The following is a 14,597-nucleotide window of genomic DNA, read 5'->3' as shown; positions in this document are numbered from 1 at the left end:
GGTTCTCTCTCAATCAGGAAATGAATTGTCTGACTGTGAGAGTGAAAATGAAAATGACACCCCTTCAGAACTGAATGACATTAAACAAAATTGTAAATGTGGTCAGCGTTGCTTTTCAAAGTTTGAGAATTCCGTAATTCTTGACCATGTATTTAATGTTAGAGAAATGGAAAAAGATGTAAAAGATTTATACATCATGGGTTCTATTAGCATTGCCGGGTCATCTGTCACTCGAAAAGGATCAAGAGTCCGGAACTCGTACCACTACAGTTTTAGAAATGTGAAAATTTGTAGATCGACTTTCCAGTGTTTATTTGATGTCGGGAAAAAGTCTCTCTCTAATCTCTTGAAACATTATTCAGCAAATGGGGCCGTCCCTAGACGACATGGAAATCATGGAAGGAAGCCGAAGCATGCAGTCAGTTTTGACGATGTACAGAGAGTGGTAAATTTCATTTTGGGCTACGCCGAGGAACACGGCCTCCCTCAGCCTGCAGCCCCTAGAGGTAGGGATGATGAGCCTCCCATTTTTCTTCCTTGTAATTCGACGAAGAAAGCTATTCATGGCCAGTACAAGTCGGCATGTGATACAGATGATGTAAGGAAAGTAGAGTACCACACATTTACAAATATATGGAACTCCTGCTGTTCACATATTAAAATATGCGGTCCTCGATTTGATGTTTGTCATAAATGTGAATTGCTGAGGAAGAGGGTACTTGATGCAAGATCAGAAGAAGACAAATTAGAGGCCTTAAGAGAATTTCAAAATCACATCGATATAGCACAAAAGGAAAGATATCTCTACAAAAAACTGGTTAAAGATTCGCTGGAAGAATTGCAAGATATCGATCGCCAGGAACACCATAACCAACCGTTATCCTCTGATATGACTAAAGTTCACTATACGTTTGATTTTAGCCAAAGTGTTGCTTTGCCTCATCATGCACGTCAGATGGGACCCCTATATTTTCTTACTTTAAAGAAAGTACACATATTTGGTTTTCGAGTTGACGACAAACCTATGCAATATAACTACTTGATCGGGGAAAATGAAACACTTGGACTGGATGGAACGCATTCGCATGGTCCAGATACTGTTATTTCCTTGGTGCATCATGGCCTTGGCAACTATGGTTATGGAGAAAAAGAGTGCTTGATACATGCTGATAATTGTGCAGGTACACACACACACTCTCTCTCTCTGTTTATAACCGTAAACCGTATCACGATTATGTGTAATAATCTTTTAATTCAGTGTACAATATTAAATGTAGAAATATTACTAAGCAAAAGAAAGCAGTTTTACAACAGCACCTCATCTCATTGATGCGTTGTAAGTTTTTTAAACACAAAGAATCTAATATATTATTTTGTTGCAGTACCATTTATAATTTTTTTTTAATAAATATTCCGCCTTTAGAATATTAAATCTCTAATGTTAATTTCCGGGGGTGGGGGTGGGGGGTGGGGGGATATTATAATTTATGACATATAGACTCTGTATGAAGGCAACCTAGGGGCTTGTATATTTAAAACTAAATGGCGAGAATTTTAAGCAGTATACGGACAGTATTTGTTAATTTTCATTTGGGTTTGAATCATGTTTGAGTGCATGAATAAAAAAAAGTATTTGTACGTTTCACTTACATCAAGATAAAATGCCATTTAAAGATAAATACAACATTCTCTAGTAAATTATTGTTCCTGTATTTTCAGGTCAAAACAAGAACAAGTTTTTGATTGCGTACTTTGCATGGCGAGTGATTACTGGTTTGCATCATCAAATTACTTACCTGATGCAGGTAGTTGGTCATACACGATGTCTGATTGACGCAGGTTTTGCAAGGGCAAAAAAGCTGTTCCGTCTCACAGACTGTGATAGTATGAGTGAACTTCAGAGAGTTTTTGATCATTCTTCAACAACAAACAAAGGTATTCTCTACGACAACGGAAGAGAGTCTACATGGAAATACTACGGTTGGAAAGAGTTTTTGGGCCGTTTTTTCAACTCATTACCTGGTATTTCAAAATACCACTCTTTCCGATTTCATGTGGACTTTCCAGGATTTGTATTTGTAAAAGAAAATAGTGATTCGGCCGAGAAAAAAATCAAAATATCAAAACCAGATGGACTTCAGCAGATTCCGGGAAATTTTCCTAGGGAACTTGCACCCCTCGGAATGTCTAGAGAAAGAGCTCAGTATCTTTATAAGAAGGTCAGACCGTATGTACGTCCAAGATGTCAAGATGAATTATGCCCTCCAGCCCAGACTGAAGAATAGCTTACCTAGGCTATTTATTTTCCATTAAAAATGTGACAAATGCCATATTTTGTTTATTTCACAAACAACAAATATTGATTGTTAAACATTTTTTGAAAAAATAGAATTAAAGCAAAAGAAAAACAATTTTAAATAGTACTCTGTTCATTAAAACCGTAACTTCACCGGGGTTGATATATGACGTTTTTGACGTCAAAATACAGGATTATGACATTTTAGCCATTTTTGCACTCTTTTGTAACCATAAAATGAAGCACTTATCATTAAGATATACTATTAAAACTTATATATTCTGATTCCTTGCGTTTTATTCTACAAGAATCAGCAAAAATCTGATTTTGTGATTTTTATGTCATAAGACCCCTTTTCTCATACACTGGCTCACATGTACTTGAACTAAAAAGTGAGCTTGTCTAGGTATTCCTAACCTAGAGCTTGTAGCTTGCATTCTTAGATGCATTGATCATCCATCATACCTGTACAAGCGAACTTCTAAGGGCTTAAAATTATAACAGAATGGACCTGCTTCAAAAACATTACTCTGGCCCCACATTGAGAATAAATATCACATAAAGCAACTTAAGCAGCATTAAAATCCCTACATGTATCATACATATTTATCTACAAAAATTTGATCACTGTATATATGTACTGACCCAGATCTCCATGGACTAACAAAAGCCACTCATTCACAAATAATTGAATTGAATAATTATGTAAAATATCGTTGAAATATACTGGTATAAACATACTTTTGGTTTCTCATGATTCTTGAAGAGTACATCATTTAGGAGGTCTGTGGCAGACGGCCGCTTGTCTGTTTCTCGACACATCATCCTCTCCATTAGATTAATCAACTGAGGACTGTACTTGTCTTTTGGCATCGGAGGTAACTGTATAATAGAGGTTAGACATTGCAATCAATGATTCTCCATCAAAATATAACATTCATTACAAAGCTTTAGTGCATATATATATATATCATTTCTGAGAGTAAGATCACCTTATGATTTTAAACACTAGTTGACTGTACATACCTGACCATGTACAATTTTAAACACTAGCTGACTGTACATACCTGACCATGTACAATTTTAAACACTAGTTGACTGTACATACCCAACCATGTACGATTTTAAACACTAGCTAACTGTACATACCTGACCATGTACAATTTTAAACACTAGCTGACTGTACATACCTGACCATGTACAATTTTAAACACTAGTTGACAGTACATACCTGACCGTGTACGATTTTAAACACTAGTTGACTGGTACATACCTGACCATGTACAATTTTAAACACTAGTTGACTGTTCATACCTGACCGTGTACAATTTTAAACACTAGTTGACTGTGCATACCTGACTGTGTACAATTTGAAACACTAGCTGACTGTACATACCTGACCATGTACAATTTTAAACACTAGTTGCTGCATAAGTGTGGCATCAAATGGTCGTTCTAGAGTGGCCATTTCATAAACACACACACCCATAGCCCAAATGTCACTCTGTAAAAAATACAGTCAAATGTACATTTGTTTAGCTTAAGGTATGTCATTTGTCAGCATTTGAGAAAAGTTTGGTCAAAACCTCTAACTTCAAACTATTTATTACTAGCGCTGCAATTTTTATAACATATTTGAATTAACCAATGCAAATTATACAATACTCAATTTAAAAACTCCTCATAAACTCAAGAAACAAGACTTATGGGGGACTTTTTCTTAAGTTGGAAGGATGTTTAGAAAAAAAATCTTCAAATCTACACATTTTCAAAATTTACTCTTTGGAACTTTTATATACCTTTACTCTGGAAATTATTTTCGTTAATATAAGCTTAGAATAATAAATGTAAATTGCAATTAATTTAAACAAATTTTACACATTCAATCAACAGGCTTTGCCAAGAAATGAAGATATATTGAAGAAGTCAAATAAAATTTACTTTGTCTTTTGTCTGAAAATCACATATTTTGACCAATATCTCAAAATCTATATCACTGGGCCCAACTTTTCTTTTCGTAATTATACATGTACATACTTCAAACCAATCAGCATTTAAGTCATAAAAAGCTTGATACAAGAAAATATTATATTGTCCATTTAGATTAATACCCCAAAACTGAAATATTTTAGTGCAAAAAGGTCACACAATAATTTATATGCATTAATTTGCAGGATTTTTACGATAATAAATAATATTCAAATTATACTGAACATAAAATAAGAATATACATGCATTTATTGCCATGATTACATCTGGTAAAATATGATAAAGGTTCAAGTGATTAACCTAAATATTACAATTTAAGTGCAAAAAGGTCAAGTTAATCGTACAGTTGATCAGTATGACCCACAATGACGCCAAGTTTTCATTGCGATTTTGAGTCATACTATATGAGTAGTTATCTAAAGTATACCAGGCTCTCAAAAATCCTTGATAAAACTGGTGTCTGGAGTGACATACCTTAAACTGATATGCCATTCCACCCACCCAAAGTTTACAGGTATATAAGTTGTAAATAAATTGAAGAAACAGTGGAACTTCAGTATCTTAATTTCCAATACTTGTACATGTACAGTGGATATGTCAAAGTGTAGCAGTGTGTTTTAAATGGATATAAATGAAATTAAATAAGATTTTATGATTTAATACAAATCCCAGATCCACCCCTTTATTTACTTGGTGAGCGATAGAGTTCAAAGGTTAGGACATTAGGGTTCTGTAATTTTATTGGTTGAAAGTTTTGTTGGTTCTGAGTTGTTCTCAGTTAAACTATTCAGAGATTTTGGTCAGGTTGGCTATGTGTAAATTTAGAGAGATTTTCTAGACAAAGACTTTGAGACCTTTAGACCAGACCTGACAGTAAGTATTTACTTTATTAACATTCTATATCTTTATAATAAGTCTATTTAGCTAATATCACTGTATGAAAGAAGAGTGAAAGTTTAAATATGAATAAAACTAAATATAAAGCATTTCAACTCAGAATATATTTATTTGAATTACGAGTATAATATTATGTATAGTACAGTGTATAGTATTTGTTAAAAGATATGTAAATAAAGCATCCTTTCGCTATTATTTTGGTGTTTCATGGAATGGGCCTTGTCCCATAGATAGATAATTTGAATATGTTTCCTTTTGTATATTTTATACGTTGGGCGCCAAATGTAACAGGCCGGGAAAAATGTCGGTCAGACTGGGACTCGAACAAGGGACCTCCCGCTAACCACGCGGGTGCTCTAACCACTTAGCTACTGGGACAACCTACCCAATGCCGGTTACATGTATATTTAGAAGAAAACAAGCATTTTATATTTTTTGATCAATACCTTTGAATCATATGGTTTACAGGCAAATATTTCTGGACTCATGTAGTAAGGACTGCCACAAAAGGTTACAGCTTTGGCTGTGGGTCTCTCCAGGACTCTGTAATTTATAAACAAACCATTTCAGTACTGTAAACCAACAACAGTCAAACCCGGTTATCTCCAAACAAATCATTACAGTACTGTAAACCAACTACAGTCAAACCTTGTTATCTCTAAATAAATCATTACAGCATACTATAAACCAACAACAGTCAAACCTCCTAACAAATCATTACAGTACTGCAAACCAACAACAAAATCAAACCTGGTTATCTCCAAACAAATCATTAAAGTATACTGTAAACCAACAACAGTCAAACCTGGTTATCTCCAAACAAATCATTACAGTATACTGTAAACAACAGCAGTCAAACCTGGTTATCTCCAAATAAATCATTTCAGTACTGTAAACCAACAACAGTCAAACCTTGTTATCTCCAAACAAATCATTACAGTACTGTTAACCAACTACAGTCAAACCTGGTTATCTCCAACAAATCATAACAGTACTGTTAACCAACTACAGTCAAACCTGGTTATCTCCAAACAAATCATTACAGTACTGTAAACCAACAACAGTCAAGCCTGGTTATCTCCAAACAAATCATTACATTACTGCAAACCAACAACAGTCAAACCTGGTTATCTCCAACAAATCATAACAGTACTGTTAACCAACTACAGTCAAACCTAGTTATCTCCAAACAAATCATTACAGTATATGGTAAACAAACAACAGTCAAACTTGGTTATTTCCAAATAAATCATTACAGCTATAAACCAACTACAGTCAAACCTGGTTATCTCCAAACGAATCATTACAGTACTGTAAACCAACAACAGTACAACAATCTTATCTCCAAACAAATCATGTCAGTACTGTAAACCAACTACAGTCAAACCTGGTTATCTCCAACTCTATGAGACCAAAAAAAAAATATCTGTGGGTTCAAAATATTGAGATTAAAATTAAAATAGGTAAAGAAAACATGGCTGGAACTTCTAACTTGAGATAACAATATCTGAGATACTGTATCATTCACCACTAGCTTTTATTCGTGATCAGGCAGTTTGAACTCCATTCTTAATTTTTGTGATTGAGAAAAAATACTACAAAAGTATAGTCAACTAAATAAATGGTTCACAAATAGAAATATTTGCAAGTAAAAGAAGGTCAAGAAACTCAAAGATATTTCTTGCAAGCAAATAAATCTTGATTAGAGAATTCACAGTAATATTTACATCCACTGAAGATTTTCTCCACAGCTTTCAACAATCAGTAAATGCCAGAAAACTAGTTTGAAACTGTTTTTTTTCAAGCTACCTGTATAGATTTCTTTGGCAGTTTGCTTTTCAATCAATGAAACATACAATGTTTTATATCAATAATACAATATTTAACATTCTTAAACCTACTTTATCATATGTTTATATGATTATTCATACAGACATAAACTAAACAATAAAATGTATATCTTTCTTTGTTTTTTTAGTACAGGAATTAACAGTTGCAGATCTAGATGTTGCAGAAAAAAATTTAAGTGGGTTATGTCTTTTTCTGCAATAGCTGCAATGTTAATTCCTGTACTAACAAACAAAGAAAGCATTGTATTGTTTAATTAAAGCACATCTTTGAGTCTTGTTCTATCAGAGGAGAATGATTTTTTTTTCAATCTTATTAAATTAAAATCTTATTAGAATGGTTTATGCATACTTATCAACAAAACAATTAACATACTTGGCCAATCCAAGATCACCAAGCTTTGCCGTCATATCTTCACCAGTCAGGAAGACATTCTGTGTCTTCATATCCCTGTGCAAGACATTCCTGCTGTGTAGATACTGAAAAAAAAAACAATTTGTACAAAGATCAGAAATGTGTTACATACATTTCTAAGAAATGGAAGAAATTCTTCCTACATTAGCACAGATATTGATTAAAAAAAGTTTATATGAACATGATGAAAGCAAACTTTCTAACAAAGTTCCAAAAACTTCAATAAATAAACACTGCATAAGCATTAACTATATTTCTATATTATACAAGAAATGTTTTCAAGCTATTGAAGAGTAAGAAGTGTTCAGTAAAAACGTTGGTTAATAAAGAATCACTGTCTACTTATGCATAAATTATCAAATTTTTTTTTAACTATCGTTGGTGTTGTTGGCATACCCAACAAACTAGACAGTATTTCCTTATATTTATATGTGAAATAAAAGTGTAAATTTATATAAATAATAAATGCTGTCTAACAGATTTAAAATACACAAGGTAGTCCATGTTAATTTGCATAGTCCCCGCCCACTGATGTCAGACACAGAGACATCCGCAAGAGACTGATATGCATATTAAGCACTTGACCTTTCACATGGCAAAATTTACATTCAGTTGTAATTATGGAGAAATCAACACACCTAACTTTCTCAGCGTCATCACAGAGAAAACAGTTGGAAATGTAAACATGGTTAGTTGCGTAAAATGTTAACTTTTTTTTTTTCAAACTGTACCTGTAAAGCACTGCATATCTGTCGAAACCACTCTACAATTCGTTGTTCATCTAAAGATTTCCCACATCTTCTTTCCAGAAATTGTGACAAATCCCCCTGATCACAGAATTCTGTCACTATACATAATGCACCTTTCTCTTGAAATGATGTAACTGCATGTAGAATAAATTCATGCTGTAAATCTGTCAGCAAACTTGCTTCTTTTTCCGCTAGTTCACGTTCATCATCTGTTGATTTTGTCAGGTCAATTACTTTCATAGCATACTGAAAAGATACATACCAAATGTTCAACTAGTCGACTGACATGACAAATAATGATATATTGAAAATTTTAGGTTCTGAAGACTTTAGACAAGAGTCCCATGGGTCAAAATGCTCACACCAGTCACCTTGGCTCTCCTTCTATTCAGAACAGTGCCCCCACTTTATCCTAAGGACCATGATTTGAACAAACTTGAATTTACACAACCTACGGATTCGCATATTATATGACTGCTATGAGACTCCCAGCCTATTTTTGCCTGTTCTCGATCATGTCCTCTTTAAGTCAGGCCTGTAATGGCCCTTCATTTTTATAAACTTGATTTCCCTTAACCATGTTTACCAAAGGATGCTCTGTGGTAAGTTTTCGCAGCTAGGTTAAGGAAGCCCAGAGGAAATATATTTGCTTTAAAATATTTCAAGAAAATGATTATAGTGTTGGTATTTTTTTTAAACAGCATGAGTTTTGCTGAATGGGAATTCTGCTATTTCCATTATTATATATTGGGTCTTTGCTAATTAAGATTTACCTAAGGGATGTCATGTACATCAGCTGTTTGTCACGTGACAAGTTTAAAATTAGAAAAAAAAGTGTATAGACAGAAATATCATAAAAGTTCAACAATATACGAATATCATTTTTCTGCTATGAAATTGATTGTGTTTTCTTTGAAATTTATTAAAAGACAAATTCCTTTACAGGAAGAGTGCTGGGAGCAACTTTGTCATGCTTGGGTCAATGGGAATTGAGTAAAATTTAGTGGTCTTCGATAAACTTTCCACATAGACATAATTAATACCCATTGAAGTAATGTTAAATTATGGAACATTTAGCAACAGCACACAACCAGCTTCCAGCACTTTTCAAAATAGTAGGGATAATAGCTATTCACGTTTAAAAACGCATAATTTATAGTGGAGCAGATATTGTTGAACTTTTGAGATTTTCGAGGGGCTGTGCCTGTCATTCTAGTGCGTTAATGCCTTACTCAGCTTAATATAAGGTCAGTAATTGGAACATAAATTATTGATTTATTTATTGAAGGATATGTCTTCATTTTGGTCAGATCATGTTTGTTTCATTTTAATTTTCATATTTACAAGATATGATAATAGTTTGATCCACAGCTCAAGTAGAGAGAAACTGTGTGTCAAACTAGTCAGTGACGTCATCTCAGTCAGTACAGCTAGATCAAGCTCATATTCTACATTCTGATGGACTTACTATGTCAAGATAACTAAGCTGCGCATTGATTCATCTCTGCATTATTTGTGAGAAACAAGGTAATTTAGTGTGTATGAAAAGTAAGAGTAGCATTTATTCATCAAGATTCATTCCTTTTGTTTTTAATGTGACATTATAATTGTTTTCCTAAGAATCTGTGTGGGTTGATGTAAGTATGGGAGTCCTAACCTAGCTGCATTGTTGGAATTGGAGGATCATTCTGGAGAAGTCGATAATGTGAAAAGTTTACAGATGGACTGACAGACAGACAGCTAGACCGATGTAAAACAAAATATGTTCAGAAAAATCTACATGTAACTTGAGCTTTCTGACAGCTCAAGTGAGCTATAAAGAAAATGGCTAAAAATTTAATATTTTGGACATTTGCTCCACATGTAGTTCACAGAGCTCCAGATAAGGTGTGTATTTGCAGAAATATGCATTGAATTTTTCAAAATACGCATTATAAATTATATCAGGGCGTACAATTATGCATTAGCAATCATAAATAAGCATTACACTACGAAAGTACTGTGTACTACGGATTGAATGATGCAAGTACAATTTAATTAATTATGTGAATTGAGGTCAGCTCAGTGTTCCAATCTTTATGGAAACAAAAGTTTTTTTGCTTTTTATAGCATGCTCCTGTGCTATAAATAGAGCCACGCGACTTTTAATGCAAGCGGGGAGTAACTCTAAAACTATTACCTCGATCGATGCCAATATAGCAAAACCTAATATATTTTTAATTTTAAAAAAAACAACGGGCTGGACATTTTGAGAGGGGCAGGTGGGGATGAGAATCTAAAGATTAATTTTATCTGGCCAAAGGAAGGATATTTTTCTCAGCAAACTCTTGCTACGATTGATATAGGCCTAATCTTAAATGGAGTTCTGTGTGCCCCTGGTAACTTTGCTTACCGTATGATCTTTCTGGTGAAAGAAACAAAATGTGTCTCGGTTATAGCTAAAAGCTAACAAAATTTTTAAAATTTCATTAACCTAATTGATTAATGAAGAAACTGTCCGTTTTTTACATTCCTCTTTCAAAAACACATTTTGGATAACAAGCTAAAAATCACATTAGATGTTAAAAGAGCAATAGATTAACAAAATACTCTTTGATTAGTTTGCTGAGAAGCAGAATCTGTATTGATTTGAAAATAAGGGAGTAAATACACTTTGTTGTAAAAAATTATCTGGAGCTCTGAGTCCATAACCATCATGATAGTGACTATTTGTCAGCAAACATGCCCAGAGAAGTTCTAAAAAATTAAAAGATCATCATTAACATATCACCATTATTATCATATTAAAAATCATATCATCGATAAAGTTAGGTAGAAACACGCCTTTTCAAATCGAAAGTAGAATAACGACATCTACCAGTTGTCTATTATTAATCGACGAAAATTAATTTGTATGTTTTTATTATCACTTAATAATCAAACCATAGACAAATTCTAGTTAGATTATCAATTAGAACTGCACATACAATACATAACATACAATGGCCCCAAGGTATTCTCGTATACGTTAGACCTACCTTTTTATTTCGTTCATTTCTGTCAAAACACAAGTATACTTTGCCAAAGGCTCCTTCTCCTAAAGTCTCTCCTAGTTCAAAATCATGATCACCTCCGCTTGCCATCTTCTTACTTTTTGATAGACCATTCAATTCTATTTATCTACTTTCCATTTGGTAACGTTTCGAAGGACCTTCCTGCTTCTAAAAATACATTAATGAGAAAAACGATGAATATTGAACCCGATTAAAATACATGTACTCGCTACATTTAAACTTGGTGTTAGATCCGCTTAAAGGTGGAGAGGTGTAAATATTAAGTCTATGTACTTCGTTTTCAAAATAGAGTGTCATTTACTTTTAGGAAAATGTTTATTTGAAGACAAAGAAGTATAAAATAATGAAACGAGAGCCCACCCCCTTTAATTATACCTCCTAAAATTGTACGGAATTGTAACCTATAGTAGAAAATCAAAATTTACGTAAAAAAATATTGTAGACTTAGATTTCAAGAGCTTACACGAGTAATCAAAAAAAAAAAAAAATCTCATCATTTGTTTTTAATGGCATAACGAAAATTAGTGCAGATTTTCCTCTAAAATAATATTTCATTGCCAGACAACGGTCTGGTTTTAATGATGTATCAGAATCATGTACATGTATATATACTACCATCCTATCGAAAAAGAAACTTGAGTAACTTAATTAACCTACTTAATGAACACTTTGCTAGCGTATCAAGCCTGTATAATGAACTAAGGTACCATTATAGGGCCACCATTAAGTTATTCACTGGTTTTATTATTACAGAGCAGGAAGCATTAGCAATATCTACATGTTTCACACATGATCAACGTCACTTTTCGACGTGACAAACTTTGAACACCCTGACTAAAAAATCGACATTCACTGTGCATCTCTCATCTTTGTAATATTTTTTGGCCTTTAAAAACAAGTACTTTGGATGCATTTTATTTCTCTGTAGCCTGTTAAAACATTTCCTAGGTCTATACCAGTTTTTCCAGGGGTGAAACTTTATAGAATGTTGGAAAAATCCTCCCCCTTTTTGACGTCAATACAGCCCCTTAATTGTTTGGACATTTCATATAAAATCTACAATAAAATTTCATAGAACTTACAGAATGGGATAAAAATTGCAATTTTTACGGAGAAATTGTGTCATACCATATGTATGGTGTTCCGTTGGGGTCGCTCGCACCTTTGCACTCGCCTTTAGGGCGAAGATGCGAAAGTGCGAAGTTGCGAAGGCGAAGGAGCGAAAGTGCAAAAATGCGACGGCGAAGCGCGAAGTTGCGAGGGCGAAAGTGCGAAGGTGCGAAGGCGAATGAGCGAAACTAGTATCGCTCCTTTGCAACTTCGCATTTTCGCCTTCGTACCTTCGCACTTTTGCCTTCTCCTTTTTTGTGGAGTTCTCTATCGTACGCTTACATTGTAGATCGAAGTATATCTACTGCATATATGCACATTTATATTACACCAGGATATAAAAATCAAATCTTTTTTTTTTTTTTTTTTTTTTTTATACAGTTTATGGATCATGATAAAATCTTATATTCCCTGTCCTTTAGTTGAGACTGTGATGCACACCACCACTTATATATATATCTATAATTTTGCTCGTGCACCATGCACCAATTACAACAATCATTTACCATCATTACATTATATAATCTACCATTGTATATAAAATTAGAGTGTCCAGTGATCAATTACACTATTTCTCGTTTCATAAAATAGCAAGTGTATATTCGTTAGTAAAAACGTCATTGTACAATGAATTTCAACCATTGCTTAGCATCCATTTTGGCGCCGTCACACTAATCTAGCGCATGCGTACCAATAACATCCAAGAGCCCACTAAAATTAACTCGATCATAACGATAAAGAGCTCCACAGAAGTAAAATGCCAAGGCGAAAGTGCGAAGTTGCGAAAGCGAAAGTGCGATATTAGTATCGCTCCTTCGCCTTCGCACCCTCGCACTCTCGCCTTCGCATCTTCGCGCTTCGCCTTTGCATCTTCGCACTTTCGCTCCTTCGCCTTCGCAAATTCGCACTTTCGCCTTCGCAACTTCGCACTCTCGCATCTTCGCCCTAAAGGCTAGAGTGCGAAGGTGCGAGTAACTAAGCAATATGTTGATATATGATAAGAACTCTAAATTATTCATAGCCTCAGATTACATTTTCCAATGCCTTTCTCTGAGATAAAACTACATATAAGGTAATAGCCTTATAAACCCATAAAGCTATTTGCTCCGCACGTGACAGAACTGCATGCTTTTTCGCTGCGTGTTGCTTAGTAATACACCTGGCGGGGATGCTGATATTTCTTATTATTGTTTTTTTTATATAGAATCAAGGATCCGGTAAAAATGTAAATATAAGGAAAACTGTCTAGTTTTTTGGTTTTATTGTGATGATCAATCAATTTGCTCGGGTGAAAATACCTAGACCTAGACCAAGACGGGGCTCGAACTAGCAAAAAGCAATATCATAAACTATGGAGAGGGCTTTAATAAAAATAAAATGTATTAGACTGTGCGTAAATGATTTTATATTTGACTGAATTACACACAAACCAACACAAAATAAACAGTTAAAAGATGATTCGAACAGTTACCACTGTTAGGAAATCATGGAAATGGAATTTATAGAAAATATTTCATGTCGTAATATAATTTGAAGAATACAGACTAAATTTCAATTCATTTTATTTCAGATCAAAATCATGACAGACCACTCTAACTGCATGCATAAAAGGATCTGAATCCTTAGTATGCAGTTTAAATAAAGTCTAAAGGGTACAAATTGACTGTGCAGAAACAATGTTTATCAAAGAAAAGAAGATCACTATGTATTTGGAAGATACAGGACCACTAGTGTATGTATATATACACTGTAGGTTACGTCCAAAGTCCAAACTATAAGTACTCCTTACTTTTTGTTGGTTAATAAAAATTATGTTAATTGCCCACATGCAGAACTGTAGTATACCTTTTTATTACATTTTCAACAGTGAAATACTGTGATTTATTTATTGAATAAAAGTGATATTCTCTCACAGTGTGAAAGGATACCAAAATGATATTCTCTCACAGTGTGAAAGGATACAAAGTAAGTAAAAATAATTTCTGGCCTGTAATAATATAGAGATAGTAACTACTATCTTGATAGAGCTAAAACTACAAATTTCTTCCCAAATATGTTGCTAAAATCCATGCTATGTAATGTTTTCAATCTCACAACTGCTAAGCTATGACGTCTCAACCGCTCAACTACATGTATGACGTCAAGCCTATGACACTGTGTTAAAAAAAGACAGAGGCAAAGGGAAAACCACAGAAATTGTAATAAACAGAAAATTCAATATTTTGTAGATGAATATGGAAT

General features: G+C 33.9%; 2 protein-coding genes across 2 annotated transcripts in view; one reads left to right on the top strand and one right to left on the bottom strand.

Moving 5' to 3' along the window:
* LOC133187383 (serine/threonine-protein kinase Nek3-like) overlaps positions 1 to 11,379 on the bottom strand; it is a 22,420-nt gene extending 11,041 nt beyond the window's left edge. Inside the window, exons 1-6 of the mRNA XM_061322732.1 lie at positions 11,211 to 11,379; positions 8,176 to 8,439; positions 7,406 to 7,509; positions 5,629 to 5,725; positions 3,693 to 3,800; positions 3,038 to 3,178 (exon numbers count right to left, since the gene is read on the bottom strand). Coding sequence (XP_061178716.1) covers positions 3,038 to 3,178; positions 3,693 to 3,800; positions 5,629 to 5,725; positions 7,406 to 7,509; positions 8,176 to 8,439; positions 11,211 to 11,315 — 819 coding nt within the window. The 5' untranslated portion in view covers positions 11,316 to 11,379. The remainder of the gene's footprint in view (positions 1 to 3,037; positions 3,179 to 3,692; positions 3,801 to 5,628; positions 5,726 to 7,405; positions 7,510 to 8,175; positions 8,440 to 11,210) is intronic.
* LOC133187385 (uncharacterized) lies at positions 81 to 2,322 on the top strand. Its single transcript, XM_061322733.1, has 2 exons — positions 81 to 1,181; positions 1,720 to 2,322. Exons 1-2 carry the CDS (start codon positions 167 to 169, stop codon positions 2,283 to 2,285), a joined length of 1,581 nt encoding a protein of 526 aa, XP_061178717.1. The 5' UTR covers positions 81 to 166; the 3' UTR covers positions 2,286 to 2,322.
* Positions 11,380 to 14,597: the final 3,218 nt, after the last annotated feature.

Source organism: Saccostrea echinata, unplaced genomic scaffold (assembly GCF_033153115.1).
Source record: "Saccostrea echinata isolate AGI-Se365-2 ecotype Australia unplaced genomic scaffold, CSIRO_AGI_Sech_v1 ptg000015l, whole genome shotgun sequence".
Classification (NCBI taxonomy): domain Eukaryota; kingdom Metazoa; phylum Mollusca; class Bivalvia; order Ostreida; family Ostreidae; genus Saccostrea; species Saccostrea echinata.
The sequence above is the reverse complement of the archived record's forward strand: the minus strand, read 5'-3'. Positions and strand labels throughout refer to the sequence as shown.